At 42.4% G+C, this 22189-nt stretch overlaps 2 protein-coding genes across 3 annotated transcripts in view; both read left to right on the top strand.

Moving 5' to 3' along the window:
* The window catches only part of LOC134536455 (transcription factor SOX-13-like), a 193797-nt gene extending 182343 nt beyond the window's left edge, over positions 1–11454 (top strand). The window contains exons 7-11 of the mRNA XM_063376172.1: positions 676–1030; positions 3607–3801; positions 5827–5877; positions 8217–8369; positions 9489–11454. Of these exons, the coding sequence (XP_063232242.1) occupies positions 676–1030; positions 3607–3801; positions 5827–5877; positions 8217–8369; positions 9489–9931 (1197 nt within the window). The 3' untranslated portion in view covers positions 9932–11454. The remainder of the gene's footprint in view (positions 1–675; positions 1031–3606; positions 3802–5826; positions 5878–8216; positions 8370–9488) is intronic.
* Positions 11455–21283: 9829 nt separating this feature from the next.
* Positions 21284–22189, top strand: part of LOC134536873 (branched-chain-amino-acid aminotransferase, cytosolic) — an 83629-nt gene continuing 82723 nt past the window's right edge. For both annotated transcript variants that reach the window (XM_063376923.1, XM_063376922.1), the window contains exon 1: positions 21284–21582. In XM_063376923.1, the coding sequence (XP_063232993.1) occupies positions 21530–21582 (53 nt within the window). In that variant the 5' untranslated portion in view covers positions 21284–21529. The remainder of the gene's footprint in view (positions 21583–22189) is intronic.

Raw genomic sequence — 22189 nt, 5'->3', positions numbered from 1 at the left:
TAAATAAATACTCTGATTTCAATATTAGTATAAAATTGAGAAAAAATTTAATTAGTAATGAAAACCAATAAATATGCAGAATGTTTATTCTTATTTATTTTAATTATTTATTAAATAATAATGTAAATAATTATAAATGCAGTAAAATAATACTTAAATAAGTTTGGTTGACTATGATAAGGGATTAGGAAAAAATTTCAAACACTATTCGTGGTACAGGGGGGTGGGCATGCCGGTATCCCTTCCCTCCCCCCCCCCCCCCGGGTCGTGATCCAACAGTGCTCTGATGCAGGGGCGCAACAACAAGGGGGGGCGGGGGGGGAAGTGTATTTTGCCCCCCTCCCCCCCCCCCTTTGAAACCTTGAAATGGGGGCAAACAGGGGCAATTAAAAGTGCTGTGCAATCAATTTTTTAAATAGTAAAACTGCTTAAATAGCACCATTTTCCACCTTGAAATACAATATTTTTTTTCCGGGGGAGGAGCCTCCCGCTTCAATTAGGGGGGGGGGGGGGGATCTATTATTCTTTATAAAAAGGTATATTGCCCACCCCCCCCCCCCTTTGGAAATTTAGTTGTTGCGCCCCTGCTCTGATGTCTGGAGCAGTGGCCCATGTGTTGAGACACGTGGAAATGACGCTGCGCCCGACACCTAGGTGTGTTCGTCTTTCCCGCAGCTGATGCCGCAGCAGCAGCAGATGTCCAGCTGGGCCACGGCGCACCTGGCGAACATGGCGACCGTGGCGGGGGGGGACAGCGACAGGTCGTCGCCGCGCCACACTCCGCCCTCGCACCACCAGCAACACCAGCACCAGCACCAGCAGCACCAGCAGCACCAGCTACTGGCGGACCCGGACGCACCGCTCAACCTCAGCAAGCCCAAGTCGTCGCACCAGGCCCTGCACCACGGGCTGGAGCAGCCCGTGGCAGCCACCACGCCCAAGCTGCTGCCCCCGGGGCTGATGGTGCAGCGCGCCTTCCTGCCGTACGCGGGCCTGCCGCCGCCGCTCGGCCCAATGTCCTCCCCCGCAGGTACGGCTGTAACTGCTTCATCGGACAACACCGCGACACATGGCCATTGCGGGTCTCATGGTCCACGTGTGCCAGAACCAGGGGCGTAGCCAGGAGGGGGGGGGGGTTAGGGGTTCAACCCCCCCCCCCTTTTAGCACCAAATCTTTAATTAATTTCTTATTTTACACTCAAACAAATTTCATATTAAAAATTAATAAAAAAAATTACCATTACAATATATTTAAATTTAAAAACCGAAAACTGCTAAAATAGCACTATTTTACACATTAAAATCCCGCTTTAATGGGGGGGGGGGGGGGGGGGGCCATGCTTCTTAACACCCCCCCATACACAAATCCTGGCTACGCCACTGGTCAGAACCCAGCATCGAACCAAGGGCCCCGCGAGGAGTCCCAGGCCCGCGGAGTGCCGCCCCACTGCCTCTCGTTGTGAGATAGAGTTTATACGTTCGTTCGACTCGAGGTCTCTTTTTTGACCTGCCAACTCTCGGAAGCGCCCTTTTCCGGAAGAGCAGTATGGCGGATGGTCGTTTATACTCGCGGGGGCGAGTTGCTCTCAGGTCACTCAGGTCATGCTCTCGATGCTCCTCCTCTCGAGGAAGAGTTGCGAGGGCAAGTCGTCTGCTGGTTGTTTTGGCGCGACTTTGACGATGGAGTCAATATGTTATCAAGCTACATTTTCCCCTGAATTTGAAGCAAGGTCGGCCGCTGCTCACTATTGTAGACCAGACGAGGAGGCCTTATGTCCCAAGACTGCCCTACATTTATCTGTGGTGGATACAGGCATTATTTTAATAAATTTATAGGAGGGAAATAAAAATAATTGTAATTTTTATTCAAAAAAGTTATTCATCAATAAGGGCAGGTGTGTATGCAGGAGGATGGGAGGTTTTATCTCCCCCCCCCCTTCCTCCCCCAAATAAATCCTAGCAAAATTCTACACATCTATATTTCCCACAAACAAAAGGAAACAGTGAGTAAGAAGTGATTTCATCCCTCCCACCCTTACAAGGGACCATCATATTATAAATTAATTCAACTTGAGTCTCTTCCTGTGTAGCTTGTGGTTTCAGGTGTCTTGACATCTCACCCCGCCTCTCTAAAATTAACGTACCACTTTTATTAAAATACCAAAAAAAAAAAAAATAAATTCATAACTCCTGGAGGGAGGAATATTCCCCTGATTCCGCCTTTTCTTCCATCTGCATATATTAATTTTTTTCTTTGTGGCTATGAATCTTTTATTATAAAAACTTTGACCAATTATTGCTAGCTTTGCAAACGGATTTTCTGTCCATTGACTTACTTATCTCCTTGACTAAAATTAACCAAGCTGTTGCTTTATTTGAAATTGCTGCCAAGCGAAGAGTGTCAAAATAAAATCCTGTTGCTTGTGCTATTCGCATGACACTGGTCACCAACAGTAACTTTGGCTTAAATTTAGGCAGTGACCATTAATATTTACGTGCTTGAAGCAAAATCCTAAGCCACAACGGTTTAACCCTAGCCTCACGAGTGATAGTCAACCCAGCACAGCCTTGGAGATTGCATCACCTTGAAGTCTCCCTGAGAGAAGCGACTGAACAATGACCTACGAGCTATTTGCTCTAGTCAGGGCCTGCGCCGGCCCTTGTGTTACCGACGCACCAGTAACGTCAGATTCTATGTCATTAACTTGTTTTAATTTTGTAATATAAAAGTAGTTTATTCAAATTTAATTATGAATACCAGTATTTTTTAAAATAAATTAGCAAAACCATCATCACAATAAGTTCCAGGTTGACATAAAAATGTTGTCTAAAGAGGTAGACTATCAAATATTTTGTAAAGGGATGGGCGGGAGTTTGGGCACCCCTGTTCATCCTTTTTTTACTGGGCACAATTCAATAACATCCCCATCTCTAACTTTCAGAGTCAGGGCTGTAAAGAAAAACTATTGTCCCGGGGGGGGGGGGGGGGGATATTTTTGTTGGGGGCCCCGTCCCCATTTCTTAATATACAATTTTTCAAACCCCAAACTAAAAGCAAAAAAAAAAAAATGTTACAATAGCCTTAACTGTAAAGGTGATCTGTGTGTAGAACAATTTATATATTTTTTTGCTTAATTGTGTGGTTTTTGTCTTTATTTTTAATTATTTATTATTTATTAATTTATTTATTTAGTTTTTTTTAGTTTTTCAACAGAAAAAGTTCTTAGCAATGGCGTATGTCCAAAAACAACTTACATCAAGTCAATTTATGAGATTCCAGATGGATTTAAATATCAATAGACTTGTAACTTTGTCTTTCTATCAGTGCAAACACAGGCGTTAGGTAATGAAATATTTAAAACCTTGACCGGAGCCCCCCTGGTGGCCTGCCGGGAGTCCCGTGCGGCCACGCGTGACCAGGAGCGTTGGTGTCGCGTCTGCCCAGTAGCGGATCCAGAGGCGCGGGGGCTAAGGGGCTCAAGCCCCCCTCCAAAAGCATCTGGGTCCACCATTGTTTTAGTGTTTGCCTCGATAAAGCCTAGCCTCAGCGGGGTCAAGCCTCTCCCAAACCAAAATCCTGGATCCGCCACTGCGGTCTGCCCGCAGGCAAGATGGGCGCGCCGGCGGGCCAGGGCATCATGGGGCAGGCCAAGGAGGGCCTCGTGTCGCCCGACAAGCACCCCCACTTCCCGCTCCACATGTACGGGCTGCCGAGCCCGCACCTGCCCTCGCCCAAGTCCCGCCGCGAGGAGCAGCAGCAGCTCGGCAAGGAGGAGCCCGACTACATGAGCCCGTGCCACAGTGAGTGTGTGTGTGTTCTCCCCTTTCTCCCGGCCTTCACTGTGGAGGGGTTACGTCTTGCGAGCCGGGCTCCACGGCTGACCCGCAGAGCCAAAACAGCACTGACTGCACACAGCCCGGCAGAATCCTGCACAAGGGAGGTGACATATACAACACTCCCTCACAACCCCTTGGAAATCATAAAAACATCCATCAAAAAACAAATCTATCTTTCCCACCAACGAAAAGAAATAATCTGAAAGCAAACAGCCGGCAAAGTGGTTCCATCACCCACCTTCCCTCCCCCCCCCCAAAAAAAAAGAAGAAAAAAAAGAAAAAAAATTTAAGTCTTCGTATACTCGTGCGGCCCGGCTAGACAGCAACAGCTCTAAAAAAAAAAAAAAAAAAAAAAAACATCATTGTTTCCTTTTCCACGCTTACCACCGCTTACTCGGTAGGCACTGTGCAAGGTAGAACAAATTTTTCAACGAAGGAAAAAGTACCATGCCCAAGGAGGCTTTTCCAACTTCCTTTGCTACGTACGCCCCACTGATGCGCATTCCCATTACCCTGCTTCCCTTCTTCCGTCCCGCTTTCCTCTTGTTTTCAAGACGTTTGGCCCACACTATACTGCTTCCTGTTGAGACATGACAGCATACATCTGATTCCAGATACAGTGGACAATCCAATGGTAGATTACACACAGCCAGTTGCACATGAAAAGTATTTCTTATAAAACATACCAAAATGATGATAGAGAGGTTAAAGTTTGCCAGTGTTTAACACAGAGAAAAAAGAAATAAGAACATGATTTTAGAATCACTGTTTATACACACATTAAGACGATTTGACAATTTCTCCGAGGGAGAAACAAAATCAACCCTTCAATAAAATCACTGTAGTAAACAGAGGCACTTATATGATTTAAAAATTTGTAAAATATATTTTGGAACACAGTGCGTTCTGAAACCCACTTGAATGGCAGTGTTTCATCCTTATTGTTCTAAGTACTGAAAGAGGAACACAGACAGAGAAAATAAAAAACATCATTAAATGATAATTATGTCTAAGGGAACGTGGCACTGGCCTTACATAATGTACATGCATCACATGCACACACACACACACATTGGTGGGAGATTTAAGCACTGAGGGGTCGGATGTAAGTGTAACTGTTGGTAGGTCATATCGAGCTCATAATAGGGGCCTAGACCCTGGTAAACGTCAACGTGTACTGAGTGCATATTTTTTCATGTCATTCCACCTTTGTGTCTTTGTGATTCATGCTGTTTCATTTAGTAATCATCAGGTGGCCCTCGTCCTAGCAGTGGCGGATCCAGAGGTTCACCTCGGAGGGGGCACTCTAGGATTTCAGAATAGCCAGAGAAAAAAGTCTTAAAATTACTACATTTGTATTTAATCTACTCACAATACACATAACATCCAACCACCAGATTTTATGATTCTACAAGAAATCCATTAATTATATTAAAATATTTTATTGGTTTCAGAAACAATCATTTTTGTCGGCAATATTAATTTAGCAGACAACTGGTTGTTCGGGGGAAGGGGGGGGGGGCACTTGCCCCTGGTGCCCCCCCTTGGATCCGCCACTGCGTCCTAGACACAATTATTTAAATCACTGTTCCGAGCTTTATGTTTCTCATTTCGTGCATGCCGACCTGGTACTGAATGTGCTGGAGTGTTCCTGAAAATCTGCTGGAACTCAATTTCCATATCAAAAATCACGGTGTGATTTCCCTGGTACACAGTGCCCGGAAAATACTATCTGTAGGCTCGTGATTACATCATATGTCAAGTGGTCAAGTCTTCCACCTCGATTTAAAGACTGCATCACATCTCGGTGTGCGCGAACTGCACATCTGCTGTTCCCATATACTTGTTACACAACTTACCAAATCGAGACTGTACGTTGTTCCTGTTATCAGCTGATTCACATGGTTCACCTTGTTGCCTGTTCAAACTGAAGCATAATGGAACCACAGTGAGCAAAGTAATTCTCATTGTGAACTGAACATGTTTCAGTGTGGGGCCCGGAACCGGTGTACAAACTGCAAGACGAGAGCAGTGAGAAAGGTAAACGACGCTCAAGTCCATCACAAACCTATCGGGATGCGTTCTTTACTTTTTTGATGTAGATAATGCTCTTTAAAGTACAGTACCGACCTTGCTTATCAAAAAGATAATTCGCTTTAAGTTTGGTGTGAACTAACATGATCACTCACTAGCTAAGGGTGATGCTTGCCGATGCATCATCAAATGCAGTATGAGCTCTATTGTAAGGCTCTAATTCCTAGTATCTTCTGTATGAACATTTCACACAGTAACACAAGCAGTCTCCAAGTGGAAAAACTGTTATTGGTAGTTATATCATGAGGAACATATTAAAACAAAATGTTAATATATATATTTTTTTAATTATGAACATTAAAAATTCGATTTGAAAATCATAATGCGTATGGAAACACATCATGCACCATTTCACCACTTAAAATATATTTTTGACCCTTAGAAGACTACCAGTTTATTATTCATGATACCTTAGTCACACTTCTGAATAGGTAATTTTTGTGTATCTACTATCATATTTTATATTTTTTTACAAAATTAAGTGTCTATAACATGAAAATTAAATTCTTTATAAATTTTATTAATTTCAAGTCCATTAAGTTTTTTAAGCTCTAACAAGTTACTCAACTTTGTGAATAGCAACTTCATTTATATGAACAAACATTTATTAAAAAATTTATAAATGAAAAAAAAATATTAAAAAGCTAATAACGTGTGGGGATGAGAAAGATATTGAAAGTTTACATGGGAAAAAAAATAGCATTTGTAAACATGTTCAAATGGAATTATGATAAGATATTATGAAAAAATAAAGATACATTAAAAGACTAAATAAATGCATAAAGAAGAACCAACACATTAATAACAACAACAACAACAACAACAACAACAACAATAATAATAATAATAATAATAACTGATACAGTTCTAGTACAAGTCATTACTTCGTGAATATGAAAAGTATGTTAGAAATATGTGTTACTAGCTGCAGTACCCGGCGTTGCCTGGGCTAAATACATGGAGCTTTATTGTCTGCGAGTTAAAGCAAACTGGATAGCGCTATATGACAGTGTGTTGGACATAAAGAAATGTCACACAATTACTGTTTGTATGTTTATGATCTATGATTTTTTGTTTACCCATGGCGATCGGTTATTTATTATTTATTATTAATTATAAATTATTAAGACCATTAATCGAAATAAAAACTATCCTATCTCTCAAGTTGGAAAAAATTACTCATAAATGCCAATTTTCATTGAAATCGGTTGACTTGGTTAAGAGTTCACAAGAAACAAACATCAGGACACTGGCTATATTTATATATAAAGTTAAAACACACACATAATACCACAATACAGTTAAAATAGAATGTTAAACTTAAAACTGTAAATGATGCAAAAAAATTAAGTATTTGTGTGGTTGGGGGGGAATTTGCTTACTGAAGTAAGTGCAATTCATGGGAACCATTGTATTTAATGTACACGAACCTGACGGAGACTCTGTTCTCAAGGCATGACGTCACCTGAGTGTAAGCGTGACTTGTATCCATTTAGCGTAATTATCATTAACCCTGGAATCTGGCTGCTCTCAGATTTGGGCACGCTATGAGATGATATTAAATGGGCTCTTAGAGGCATCACACACGCTATTCAAACAGTAAGTTGTGAACTCGTGAACAAACACATAGAAAGAAAAAAAAATGTATTCACTTTTGCATGCTTTGTTTAGTGTTTACCATCTAATTTTAAAAAAAAGCAGTTTCTCTAAATTGGTTAAATAACTCAATAACTTCTGTATTCTAGAAGAAATAAATGTACAGGTAGGTATCTAAAAATCTCAATTCTAATCCATCTTTGAGATTTTTACGATATATATAATTTAACTTGAATCTATTTCTACTAAAACATTTTGCCAAATATAATTGCAAAATTATTTACTTTTCTTTCAGAATTTTTATTTTTAATTAATGTATACAATTTATTAATCCTGTCTTTGGAAAAGGGCACCACTATATGGGGCAGTAAAATTTTGAAATATTTTATAATATGAAATCATTAAAACTTAATTGAACTCTATAGGTATTGTTTGACCAGCACTTGAAAATAACTGCTAATAATTAATTTGATTCTTCCTTTTCTCATTAATGTCCATATTTTTCTCAGTAAAAAAGGACCGGTAGGGCCTCGCTAGTTGCCCAGTCCTAGAGCCACCCCTCTACGTACATAACAATCGACGACGACTTTCGTTCATCAGTTTTCAGGGGAAGTGGAATTTTCCAGTTTCAGACGGTCCCCGTATGGGTGAGCGCCTCGTTGACGGAGTGTGTTTCTCCTTTTCCGCAGCTAAACTGGTGCGCCAGCAGAAGCGAGACAGCGACAGCAAGCCCCACATCAAGAGGCCGATGAACGCGTTCATGGTGTGGGCCAAAGACGAACGAAGAAAAATTCTCAAAGCCTGTCCCGACATGCACAACTCCAACATCTCAAAAATACTCGGTAAGCATGGTTACCTTCGGTAGAGTGCAGCATGACACCTTTTCTAGGGTTCCAGGGCACATCCAACTTAAAAAGGAAAGGGGGGAGGGACATTTTTTCTGAATTCAAAATCTTTCATGGGGAAGGATGGTCCATGGTACTATACAATAAGACATAATAACCAAAGGAATAAACACCCATTAATTTAAAAAAAAAAATGTTGAACAATAGTTCATGAGAATTAGTTACAAATTTTCTAACTACAATTTGTTGTTATATATATATATTTTTTTCTGTTTAGTTTTTTTTGACCTCGGAAGGTAAGGAGGCCTGTATCTGATTATCTGTTTTTTTTTAATGTATAACTTTAAACATTTCTATACAAGATAATTTATTTTAACCAATATTCTTATTTCACTCCATATCTAGCATCTTGGTTTTGTACAATATATCTCATCCTAAAAGCATATTGAGACAACTTTTAAGGGGATAGGTTGTAACTGTTAACTCCTATTGCTAAGGATGATCGTGATATAGATTTTAGCAACTATCTCTCTCCAATTGAACTTTCTTCTGCAGCCATCGACTCTGAATCAAAACATTCTTTCTTGCCACCACATCCCTGTCCCTGGAAAACGTAACCCGCGGCGCCGGGTGTAATATCTCAATATTTAATAGGCATTATAATGATACTTTAGTTATTTCAGGATATTTATGAACTCGATACATTGTCTAGGCCTAGTATTAAAATACACGCTTTAACTACAAACATCTTTTTTAGCCATCTTACAAATCGCTGCTGACAACTTTTCAGGTACATATATCTTCACATCACTACCAACATAATTATAAGCAGGGGCGCAACAACAGGGGGGTATTTTGCCCCCCCCCCCTCTGAAACCTTGAAGTGGGGGCAAACGGGGGCAAAAAAAGTGCTGTGTAATCAATTTTTAGATGATAAAACTGCTTAAAAAGCACCAAATTTCCACCTTGAAATACAAATTTTCCCGGGGGAGGACCCCCTGACCCCCCGTTTCAATAAGGGGGATCGATGATTCTTTATAAAAAGGTATATTGCCCCCCCTTTAGAAATTTAGTTGTTGTGCCCCTGATTATGAGTGTTTACGCCGGGTGTTGCAGGCGCCCGCTGGAAGGCCATGTCGAACGCGGAGAAGCAGCCCTTCTACGAGGAGCAGTCGCGCCTCTCCAAGCTGCACATGGAGAAGCACCCCGACTACCGCTACAGGCCCCGCCCCAAGCGCACCTGCATCGTCGACGGCAAGAAGATGCGCATCTCCGAGTACAAGTCGCTGATGCGGCAGCGGCGGCAGGAGATGCGGCAGCTGTGGTGCCGCGAGGGTGGCGACCCGGGGTTCCTCCCGCCCGACCTGGCGTCCCCGGGGCCCTCGGGGGGCGCGGGGATGGGCCCCCCGTCCCCCCCGCCGCAGCTGGTCGCCAACGGCGCGGGCCCCAGCTCCGACCACCCCGGCTACTACTACTCCCCCGAGTCCCTGTCGCCGCCCGACGCGCTGGGCTACTCGCCCGACTTCGACGCCAGCCCCAGGCGCCACGACGAGGACTGAAGCTCGGGCTGCGGCCGGTTGTTCCGCCCCGACTGACCGCGTCGCGACACGCTCCCCCGGCGACGCCGACTCTCTTCGAGGACACGCGCGGGCGTTCGCCGCGGCGAGACGCGAGAACGGTGCGTCACCTCGCCGCTTGCTCGCTCGTGAGGCCGAGTCGTCTTGTTGCAAATGTATTATAAGCTTTGAAGCTTTCAAATAGTTTCTGGAGCAAAACTGTTTTTAAGTGTTTCAATTTTATGCGTACAGTATTTTGTGGAGAACAACCTTGCGATCGTAACTTGAAAAAAAAAATAAGAACAAACCCACAAGTAACATTTCAATCCCAGTAAACATGTGGCAGTAGTTAAAACAAATAATAGTATTAAGTAAATAGCCTCTGAAGATGAGAAAATTCATCTCTGCCTGTACAATATTCTGCACTACAGTCATATCTTTTATTCTGTAATTTATTTGGTAATTTTTCGTACGTGTCTCCCAATTGTACAAAATTGTAGAAATCACTGTATTAAGTGTTTCCAGTAACGTTGAAATGTTTGTGTTGTTTGTAAAGATGACAGCTAGTATAAAAAAATTCAAAAGAGAAATAATACTTTTTTGTTATTTCTATTATTTAAGAAATGATAAAATACAAGTGGAGGTTGACTTTACTTGAGGTTGTGATAATTCATTGTGCCATGACAGCCCATGGTGTTTAAATACGTTACGTTATGTTATGTTACGTTGTGTTATGAATATGTAAACAGTTTTTTGAACAAGAGACTTCAGTTGCCAGTTACTTAAATATAAGTGAGAAATTTTGTTTTCCGTCAGTTTCTGACATTTAGTTCCTTTGTGCTATGCTTGCTTAACTTGAGGTTTTTAATGTTGGCACATCCCAGCGTGTGTGTGTGTACCGCCTGGGAGAAAGATTTCTTGTTTAAAAGTCGACCCTGGTATGTCTTGCTGCTTAGATTAGTGACAAAATCTCATATTTTCCAATCTTGCCAAAAGAAACATGCAAATATAATCATGTCTAGTATCTTATTCTTTATAACTGTTATGTCGTGGTAACTCAATGTTTAATGTTGCATATTAAAATAGCTGATGTGATGTATCAATCTAAACTTAAATCGAGAGTTGTGCAGATTTTATCAGTAACTACAAAAGAAAGTTTGTGCCAGAGATCTCAATTACATACTTCTGTGGCTCATGTTATTTTATATTATTTTTTGATAACAATGTAAAAGGTTGCCAGATTAAGTCTTGCATCCTATTAGGTATCTCTGATGTATAATAACCCTCAAGTTATATTAAAAAAAAGTGCAAATTTGATGGAATATTCTCATTAGTATGAAAATAGTATTTATTTTTCTTTGCTTTTTATATTTATTTATGAATATGCATTAATTTTAACAATAAAAGTTGTATTGTAAACACATCAGTGTTTTAAGCAGCTGCCATTTCAAAAGTTATAAAAGTGTTGTTTGTGAGGGAAGTATCTGAATCATTAGTTAACACATTAAACAGATTAAAAAAATAATACAAGTTAATACGTGTTTCTTTATTCATCCCCACCTTTAACTCTTATTATTATTTTCTCTACATAAATATATTTCAGTTTTGAGAAAGAACTTTAAACTAGCAGTACTACTTATTATAAGTATTCTTTAAAAAAAAACCTTTTCAAGATGTCAGAAATATTAAATTTAATTTTTTTTAAAGGATATTATTTTTCAAAAATTTTGGACTCTGCATTTATATGGGAGATGTTATATACCATCCAAAACACCCTGGACACACACCCTCCCCAAAAATCGAGACTTTGTCTGTTCCTGTTGAAAATACACAGTTTATTTATTGTATTTCAATATTACGGCAAACATAAAGTACATATTATCATAAAGATAGAGATATAGTTTTTCCTACATTTGGTTCATGTAGGAACGTTGGTCCATGAAGGGGGTGGGGAGGGGGGGTAGTGGGAGGGCTTGGCCATTATGACTGGAGAACAACTTAATAGGGGTGTGACCAACAGGGATGGTAAAGTTTTGTCAGTGTTCATTAACCAGATTCAGCACAGATGAGGGACAACAACATTACACACAGGTCTTACCGCGAACTCGTACGCATCACGGCCACTTCCAGCATAAGTGGGACCTATACCTCTGCCAGAGGTTAAGGGTGTGGCACATGAAGATCCGTGAACATTCTTAAGCGTGTGCAAGGACAGGCTGTGTCTGGCCGGAGTGGCAATGGACGTGCCGTCGTCCGGGTTCTCGTGTTCGAGGTCCGGCGTGGTTCCTAGAGGGAAGGCTGGTTTTTTACTGAAAATGTGTCCGGGAGGGCGCCAGGCTAGCTCTGTGGCTAACCACGAGTTGGGTCGTTGGGTGTGAATGCCCCTGCATGGCCCGCTAGGAACGGCGGCGGTGGTCGTGGTGGGAGGGATCCCTGGCTATTGATACACTACTGGCCCAACACAGCATAGCACGCTGATTCCTGACTGGATTAGGGAAGTTCACAAAATGACATACACGGGTTCGGTTTTGCACTGTCGTATACACGTCGCGCACGGAGTGTGAGGAGTGGACGTTTAATTGAAATCGGCAGTTACACTTGCAGTTACAGTTACACTATGCACATTGATTTTTCCCTACACAAATTACACTAGGTTGACACTGGGTGCTCTGATGCGCCGTCTCTAATTTTAAAATCCTCATGCCAGTCGAGGTTGAGAGGGAGGTCGATTGGAAGCAGTGAACTGCCCCGCTTAAAGTTTAGTGCGGGGAGTTTATGTTTAAGCGACTGGGATAGGCCCTACACTGTAAAAGGACCGGGTGCACACGGGGAGTTAATTACGAAAAGGATTTGATGAGTGACTATAATTACCAGGAGTGAATTTGGTGAAAACAAAGGCTGAAGACTCCCCGTGGGACGCACATCCGTCCCGGTCCGCGAGTCGGTCGGTGTTGGTACTCGCGTCTGGCCCTGGCGCGAGGGGAGGGCTCAGCTTCCTCTCGCGCCAAAGTTTCTAAAGTTCCGTTATTCGGAAATTATTAAATTAATAAGAGATTGAAAGTGGCTCTAAATTCACACATTAAATAATAAAAATTAACCTAATACACAGGTACGTTTTAGGAATTGGATTTCACAAGTTTACATTAATTAAGTTTGAATAATGTGAGTCACACTGGAGACTGTTCGTCACTTGTTGACTACTCCAGTCTCCAGTGGCGAGTTATACACAAAAAATGGGGAGGTCATAATTCCGCCACACACTACTTTATTTAATTTAGGCTGAAGGCCGCAAGGGGAGCACTCACAAATGTATTAATAAAAAGTCACACGTGAGTGACCCGGGCACTCCTACGTCGCACTTCCCTTGGACGGGTTTTTAATTAAAAGTGATGTTATCATTAAATTACGTTTAATATGTAATGCACAGGGATCGTGGTGTCTGGTTAATTTGGGCATGGTATTTAATTCTACCTTTTGTTCCGGTGCTCGCCTGACTCGGATGGTCCATGGCTAGGGGTGCGTTCCGTTAGCGGGGTCGGATACTGGTGGTTGCAGGTCGGGCTTTAGGGTGGCCTTCGGTCGAACGACGTCAGACGAATGGATATATCATATTAACGCATGTTTGCAAGGCGGTGAGCAACAATGGTGGCAAAGCTTGGGAGTGATGTACATGAACTGGAAAACATTTTCAAACAGATTGATGCAGCGGTTCGAATACGCAAGGGTGCACATTCGGTGTCATACTGAATTGTACTGCCGCAGAGAGTAGCGCAACGAGAGTGTCGAGGCATTTCTCACGAAGAAGGGGCAATTATTCAGATACGTGAATCCAGAGGCAGCATATGGTAACTTAGTACAGATTGTCAAAAAGCTGGTATTACCGCAGATATGTCCTTTCTTACAGGGAGTGACAGTAACTGACTGGGACATGTTTATCACGCAGGCAAGTGACATTGGACATTATGTCCGGGCGATCATGACTGAAGTCACGGACAACACGAACTAACAAGTAGAGCCACTACCAGGAGTACCTCGGGGTAGCGGAGGTAGGGCACTAATGCCGAGTGATAGCTTGCTTCCTATCCAACCTGGAGAACTGAGAGAAGAAGCACTGATGGCTCAAGAGCAAACTGAGAATTGGATAAGGGAGCATCGATGGATATGGGACAGTAGGCCACCCCAGTGTCAGCAGTGCCCGAAATTTCGTTACACTGGCCGAGGTACTGCCCTACACCCGACCAGCGACAAGAGCAGGAAGGGCAGTTCAGGGAACAGCCATCTGCCTTCACCTCTTTTACATAGATCAACCAAACCTGACAATCTCCAAACAAGATCTTGTTGGTGAAGTTGACGTCGTCCGACCGAAGGCCACCCTAAAGCCCGACCTGCAACCGCCAGTATTAAACCCCGCTAACGGAACGCGCCCCTAGCCATGGCCCACCCGAGTCAGGCGTGCCACCAGAAACCAAGGTAGAACCCGGCCCCCCTAAAAAACAGACCGACATGACAGCCGACCACGGTGTAAAAACAAACACAGAATATTAAACAATATTATGTATACATTCAAAGTTAATTAACGAAAGTGCGACGTAGGAGTGCCCGGGCACTCACATGTGTAAATACGTCGATACGTGTGTGAGTGTCCCCCTGGTGGCCTTCTGCCTAAATTAGTCAGTTAACCCATGTGACATAATTATTAACCCCCTGTGTTGCGTTATTACCCCCACCAGAGCAGTCCGGCAAGAGACGAACAGTCGCTGGTGTGACGTAAAATTTAAATGAAATAAATCTTAAACATACTAACTTCAATTTGTAGAAGGGACGAGTGACCTTAATCCAGCCTTAATAATTAATGCAAGAATTTAACGCCCTTAAATTCTCTTATTAACACGTCACATTAGCAACTAACGTAATGAGGTCAAACCTGGCGCGAGGGACACCGAGCCTCGGCCAGCCGCCATGACATGACGCCAGTACAGCGCGACTCGTGGACCGGGGCGGACGCACGTCCCACGAAGAGGCATCATCCATTGTCTGCATTGAAATCACTTCTGGTAATTATAGTCACTTCTTCGAAACCCCTTTTTAATTATCTCTCCGTGCGTACCCGGTCCAATTTTCGGTCCAGGACTTAATCCGGCCGCATAACTTTTAAAACCCCCTGCACCACACTTGGTCTGCGGGGTAGTTTCAGCATACGGCACGGGCCGCCTCCCGAAGAACAGAACTTTAATTAAAACCAGTCGCTCCGGCGCTGACCCTAACCCGTAAGGGAACTTTGAGCGAATTTAGCTGCGGTCCGCGCTCCACTACAGTGGACGCGAACACCGCCTCGAGACGTTGTTATACGGGATTGGCCGCCTCCAATCACCCTCACCCCTCTTTGAGTAACCAGGCTCAGAAACGCCTAGTGCCACGCTAATACGTAATAATTAGTAACTTTGTGCGACGCCTTGAATCTAGAACGTTTTCTTTGTGAACTTGTGCGACACGTCCCCACGTAACATTCGATAAACTTGTGCAACGCATCCTCGCGTCACATTTTTTATGAACTTGTGCCACATCTTATTACGTAACTTTCAAACTATCCTTGTGTAATTGTGTAATTCCTGTATTGTGTGACGTCAACCGCTGTACGACGTGGCGTGTAACCAACGGTGTTACACCTGAGCCACAGTCGCATGAATAAATGACGCAAGTCATTTGTTGCATCACTTCAGCGTATGATTACTTAAACCTACGACTCCCAACCACCGCCAAGTAGGGAATTCCTCATAACCCACGCAACATCGCCGACGGTCCTAGTGGGCCACGCAGGGCAATCGACCCCACGACCCACCTATCGACTAGAAGCAGAGCTAGTCTGGCGCCCACCCGAACACATTACATTCACAACAGCCATTCCCGCTAGGAGCCGCACCGGGACTCGAGCCCGAGACCCCGGACGACAACAAAGTGCACTGTATACCTCCAGGTGCTCGGTTGCTTCGGGATAGCCAGCGATGACCCAGTCGTCGTTTGCACCAGTTCCACCTCCCATATCGGTACCTGCTGAGGCAGCAACCACTGAGCCATCAGAGAAGGGCTATAGATACCAGGGTCCCGAGACTGCGAATGTCTTTCACACCCCACTTCTGCTTGGAGGCCAACCCGTCTAGGCACTGGCTGACACGGCCGCCCGCCACTTGTTCGTCGTGTACCTAGCACCTGGTTCCTTCTGCTGAGTTGGTGCGGAGAGGGGCCCTTGCAGCTGGCCACACAGGATGGTGTCAGTGCCACGGTGGGTTATGCCAGAGCTCACTATCCAGATCCGATACATGGTGGGTACTACCACTGCACTTGTTTTTCCTCGACTACGAGGTGACCTGATATTTGAAATGCCATGGCTGACACAGGAGGATGCCATGATTGAGGTCCGAGGGGGAAAGGTGCACCTGGGCACCAATGGCCGCTGCACAGTAAACGGTTTGGGAGTGCCACAACCATCAGTTCATGAGGTCAGGATTTTATTTCCCCAATTGAAATAGGTACTGTGTTCCATAGGAGCAGCAGATATGCATGGAGGCAGTGTTGCAGCAGCAGCCATCAGTGTTTGCAACAGTGTATATGCTATGTCGCACAATGTCTGTTCTCCATACCCTCATGTACGATCAATCTTTTAGCTTCGATGTCAGGGAAAAGCAGGAGATCCTGGAGCAGGTGGTAGGGATGTTGAAAAATGGCATCATTTAACCGAGCGAGAGTCCTTACAATTTTCACATTGTCATTGCAGGAAAGAAAGGCGGCTCATCGCGGTTCTACATAGTTTCAATCCTACCGAACTTTATAATGAGGAGGTGAAAGCCCAGTTGTAGCTCAGGATTCGGGATAATCACACCAAATGAAATCAACATGTCTCTCATTACTGTATTGCCTCTGAAGGAGAATAAATGATGTCATAGGATACTCCCCTGCATAATTAGTTTAGGGGTGGAACCTGCCACTACCGGGACAACTCAGAGTGGAAAGGAATGAAAGAACCAAGCCCACCCAGGAGGATGAGCCTCAGCAGTACCTGCGACATTTCAAAAACATGCATGCAGCTGTATGGGTGCAACAGGACATGTGCTTGGCAATCATAACTCCTGAGGTGAAACGTAACCCAGTAGCTATCCAGACGAGGCACCAAGTTTACATGCAGATGCATCCCAAGTCATCAGGTGATATAAATTTCTGTGCTGGTTTTGAACCAAAATGGAGCGGTTCATGGAAGGTTGTCAAGAAGATTGGCCGGCGTAAATTGACGAAGGTCCACTGTGACGATCTGAGGTCGAAGGAGGAGGAACAGGAAGAATAGGAGCAGAATTAGAGCACGTCTGGAAATTTATAATCACCATGAAGCGGGAAGGAAACCAGTCTCAGGGCCTATGGCCACGTCCATGTCTATATGAGTGGTGCCCGTCACTCTGGGGAATTACAAGAGATGCAGCAGGTCGCATGTTGGGACCGATTGACCTTTTCCACCGAACTCGAACAGTTTCCCTCTCAGATCCTAAATGGCCACTTGATTGCTCTTTAACAGACTCCTGTTAGTGTGAAGAAACCCGAGGACAGTGACAGTGGAGAGGAAAATAAAGCAGAAACAGAAACCGTCTGCTCTGTTGCCCATGTAACAGGAGGCATGCTCCCACCAGCTACTGTTGTTAGGAGGTCGACCATGCAGTCCAGCTTCCCGAAAGGACCGACGACAAATCTGACGGTGGTCAACAACTAGTCATCCTGCCTGACAAGTAGAGATATCCCAAGGAAATCATCCGGAGACAGGAAGGGACATAAACCCCTCCACCCCCTCCCCCCCAAACACACACACCAGCGTGGCAGGGCCGTACCAGACACCTATCGAAGAGTCTAGCAGACGATTTTTTGGGCCACGTTCCGGCAGACACTTCCCAAAAGAGAAGGATGGCGGAATCATTAAAAGAGAAAGTTTCCTGCTCTCGGATTTGTGCGAGGAACTGAAAACCATTACGAGCACAGCAGCAGGTTAGCACTTCGTCGACCAGTGGTTTCCCAGGTTACACTCCACTGCAACTATTGTCAAGGGGGGTGGGGGAAGAAAGAGAGACATTAGGACTCTCAGCAACATGTGAATGTGGTAAAACACAGGGCCTCAAAAACTATCAACAGTTATGCTTGGGTGGTTGATCTCCATAATGGCCTTCGGGAGAAGGGGGCATATGATGTGCAATGATGTTGCCCTCCTTGCATTTGAGACCTCTATAAAACATCGCCACCCAACACACATGTCTTTAATAGGCTAAAGGAACATGCACTATAGTATTTAAGTGTGTAATTGTACATTTGTAAGTTCATAAGGGCATTTGTATGTTTATAAATTTATTTTTATTGTGAAGCACAACAGTATTGTATATCGAGAGAGCGCCCGGGCCATGGTAAGCATTGGCATCATTCGCGTGCCATCGGCGGCCCAGTAGAGGGGAGCAAAGAGTAGCAGCAGCGAGTCAGTCGGGAGCTGACCCGGGTGCTGTGTGGATGGAGTTTGGCACTGGAGTGGTGAATCTGCGTGATTGGGTGGATGAGAGCTAGTCTGTGTTCATCTCTTGCACTGTACTATCGTCATATCGTCGGTCTAATTAGCAAACCTCGTAACTCCCTGAAGACAAATTTTACAAGAGAAGCAAAAAACTGAATAACTTTTTTGTTTGTACTAAATATGTGTTTAATTCATCACATAAAAGTTAAAACACCCCCTGACGTTTGTCAACAAACTCTGTGTCAGTTTTTAATTATTAAACCTTTTTTTAATGGAGTTACGAGGTTTTACAATCATAAATTCAAACTAAATATGGAGATACGAGGTTTGATAAGATATAAATCTTCTTATTGGCGTAAACTTAATATTGATATTAGAACAATTTTGAGATGAATAGTTATAGCACCAAATTTATTCGTGTATTATAAAAAAGTATCTCTAACAATACAAGGGTTATTTCCGATATTGAACAGTAAGGACAGTATACAATACACAACAGCAATATTGTATAGTACATAAAATCCACATTGACTATGAATTCGTTTGAAAGAATATCAAGATAAAACTAGCTTTTAAATACTGATAACTGAAGCAATAAATATTACTCCAACAAATTGTAAAAAAAAAATTACCCCTCAGAAAATGAATGCTTCAGTTTTGAAAAGGAAGGCTATCATAAAATAAGTAATAGTCTGACTCCATAGTTGTTTTCAGGGACTGCAAATGGTCGTATTTAGTTTTCTTTATCTTCAGCCTCTCAGTGTACAGTGCTGGCAAACGATTAAATGGCTTATCAGTAATGTTATTTTTGAGAATAGGCAAGTTCTTCCACTCTTCTGTGAAACCCAACTTGTAGGAAATAACCCCATCTGGAGTGTACTTCAAGGCTCTGATGTCGGTAACACATGGATCCCCAGTTATTCTGCCTGGTCTGATAGAGCTATACACTTGAGCATGATCAAATTAAAAAAAAAAAACTCTAAGTCAAATAATGAACTTCATATGGACGTGGATTTCTGTGTGCTTCCCTGCAAGTTGCAATGTAGTCAGCTGGAACATTAATCTTCTTGTTTTTCAGCTTATTTTTTTTCTTCGAGTGCATGGAGTCTGCCTCCATTTGTGTGTGTCCGACCTCCAGAAACTTTTTCTTTATCGTTACACACTTTGTCACCGATATCTGTAAGAGTGCATTGGCGAGAGTCACATTTCTGTTCTGATAGCAGCAACCATCACTATACAGTATCAATTTGTCGGCATCGTTCCTCAAAGGTAGTTGCGACAAGATGAAGTTGCAAATTACTGTAGCAAACTCATTTGAACCAAGGCCCCTCTCAGTCTCGATCCACAGATAACAGAAGCCATCTTTGGCTTTCAAATCGAAAACGGTAAAAGAAAACAATGAAAGTGCCAATATCGTAAAGAATGTATGATGTTCTACAAGGAGTACTTATGAGATCCATGCCGAAATCATTCTTGGCTCTTGACATTATGAAATGAAGAATGGATAGCTAAATCGTATAAAATAGTTTAGACATTACCTCCAAAAACTTTTGATATTATGGCCTGTATTACAAAAGTTTGAAAAGTATAATTTATTGCAATAAGTGTTTTGTATGCATAAATAACCGATGGACAATACTCAAAGTGTGAGATAATAATAATATGTACCTGCTCCATACGTACAGTAGCGGATCCAGAGGGGGGGCTAAGGGGCTCAAGCCCCCTCCAAAAGCATCTGGGTCCACTATTGTTTTAGTGTTTGCCTTGATAAAGCCTAGCCTCAGCTGGGTCAAGCCCCTCCCAAACCAAAATCCTGGATCCGCCACTGCATACGTACAAACAATATCGAAACAATTAGAATAATATTTTAAAAACAATTAATAGACAGTCCAACAATAACACTGTGTTTGTTTACTAACAAAATGGAGTTACGAGGTATGCTAATATGCAGAAAATCGACAGCTGGAGATAAGAGGTTTTCTGAAAATAGGATTGTAGCCCATAGGGATTGTTTATTGTTATGATCTTTGGAATGGTAATAGAACACATAACTGAGTATATAGTAGTACCAAAAACCAATTTTTGACAAAAAGTGGAGTTACGAGGTTTGCTAATTAGACCGACGATATGAGGAATATACTGCGAGGACGCTGGTCTTCAGCCCTACCATGTTGCTATCCTGTTTTCAGGTGTGGGGATTTGAACTGTACTAGCATTGTTGAGAATGGGCAGTGGTATGGTGCTATTACAAATAATCATTGTAGTTTGGATAGTAAAAACGTTAGTAATAAACGTTTTTCAGAGTCTCCGCGTGTGTCTTATTTGCTAGTGTGGCATTCTGGTAGCCAGAACTGCCAGAGTTAATACATCCTAACTCACACCTGTAGAACACCCTAACTAGACCTTTAGGTATTTAACCCTGACCCTGAGTAGTCTCGTGCCTCAACTGTGTACTGAAGCACAGTAATTTGTATATTATTCTCCAGCTGGTGCCCTGTAATTAGCTTAAGGAACTTAAAAAATGTTGGGGGCGGTAACGACACACACACATAATTTTTAGTGCATTTTAGACAATTGATAATCAAATATGATTGTTCTAATTTAGTAGCATTAAATTTTATTTTCTGCATTATATAGGGTTAGTTTTCAGATTGTTTATATTTTTTTAATTGCTTTGAAATTTAAACACTTATAAAATTTATTTTAGAAATACGTATATTTCTATATTATACGTAAATCTAATTATTATATTAGTGTAAAATGTTGTTTTTGGCTGTTTTGTAATAAGTTGGCAGCTATTAATTGTAAAAACATTTCAGGCACGTGGCCTCGAGAAGTAAATAGCGAAATATAATCAAAAGGTGGTTAGTTTGATTTTGCGTCGGCAAAGCGTGTGTTGAAGGAACGCGGTCATTCGGCACGGGTACATTTTCGGTCGTTGCCGTCTGTATTAAAAGTGATTTCAATGTGCGCGTTTGTTCGTAGGTTATACATTCTTAGTGCTATTGTAAGATAGCTGTGGCCCTAGTTCAATAAATGTGATTACAACCTTTGTGCTTGGACATCAAATGAAAACTATTCCATTATTATGTTTCCGGCAAAATTTATTTTTCGCCGTGAGGTGAGTGTTACATTTAAATTCAGTCTCATTAGTTTTAAGTATTTGCTCAGAACATATTTTATTCATATTTTATATTGAATTAAATTATATTGCAGTTTTTTTCAATTTTTTAAAAACAGTTTTTTTCTCAATTCTTACTTTTATAGTGCATGGTGAAATTCATAAGCATACGTTTTGATGTGCTGGTCTCCATGTCTCATTTCTTTAGGCTCTCACTGGTAAGTATATGGTGCTTACTGATCAGCTGAACCATACATTTAGAAATCCCTAGGATACCTAAAATCTTTTTCTGGCAAACTTTAAAGTCATGTTTTCCATTTCCTACTCTTAAATCTGGGCACATAATACTTATTTGTACATACTATGTTGACATGAGTATGACCATCAATGTCTTTACGCCTTGATCGGGCTGGTGTTTCATTTGAAATATACTTCAGTATAAATTATCTTGAGTAATTTTGTCACATCTTATATATATAAATCCAGTGTCCTGATGTTTGTTTCCAGTGAACTCTTCACCAAGTCAACCGATTACGATGAAAATCGGCATTTATGTGTAATTTTTTCCAACTTGAGAGATATGATAGCAACGACCATATATCATAAA

Source organism: Bacillus rossius, chromosome 11 (genome assembly GCF_032445375.1).
Source record: "Bacillus rossius redtenbacheri isolate Brsri chromosome 11, Brsri_v3, whole genome shotgun sequence".
NCBI lineage: Eukaryota > Metazoa > Arthropoda > Insecta > Phasmatodea > Bacillidae > Bacillus > Bacillus rossius.
This window is presented reverse-complemented; position numbering and strand designations above follow the sequence as displayed.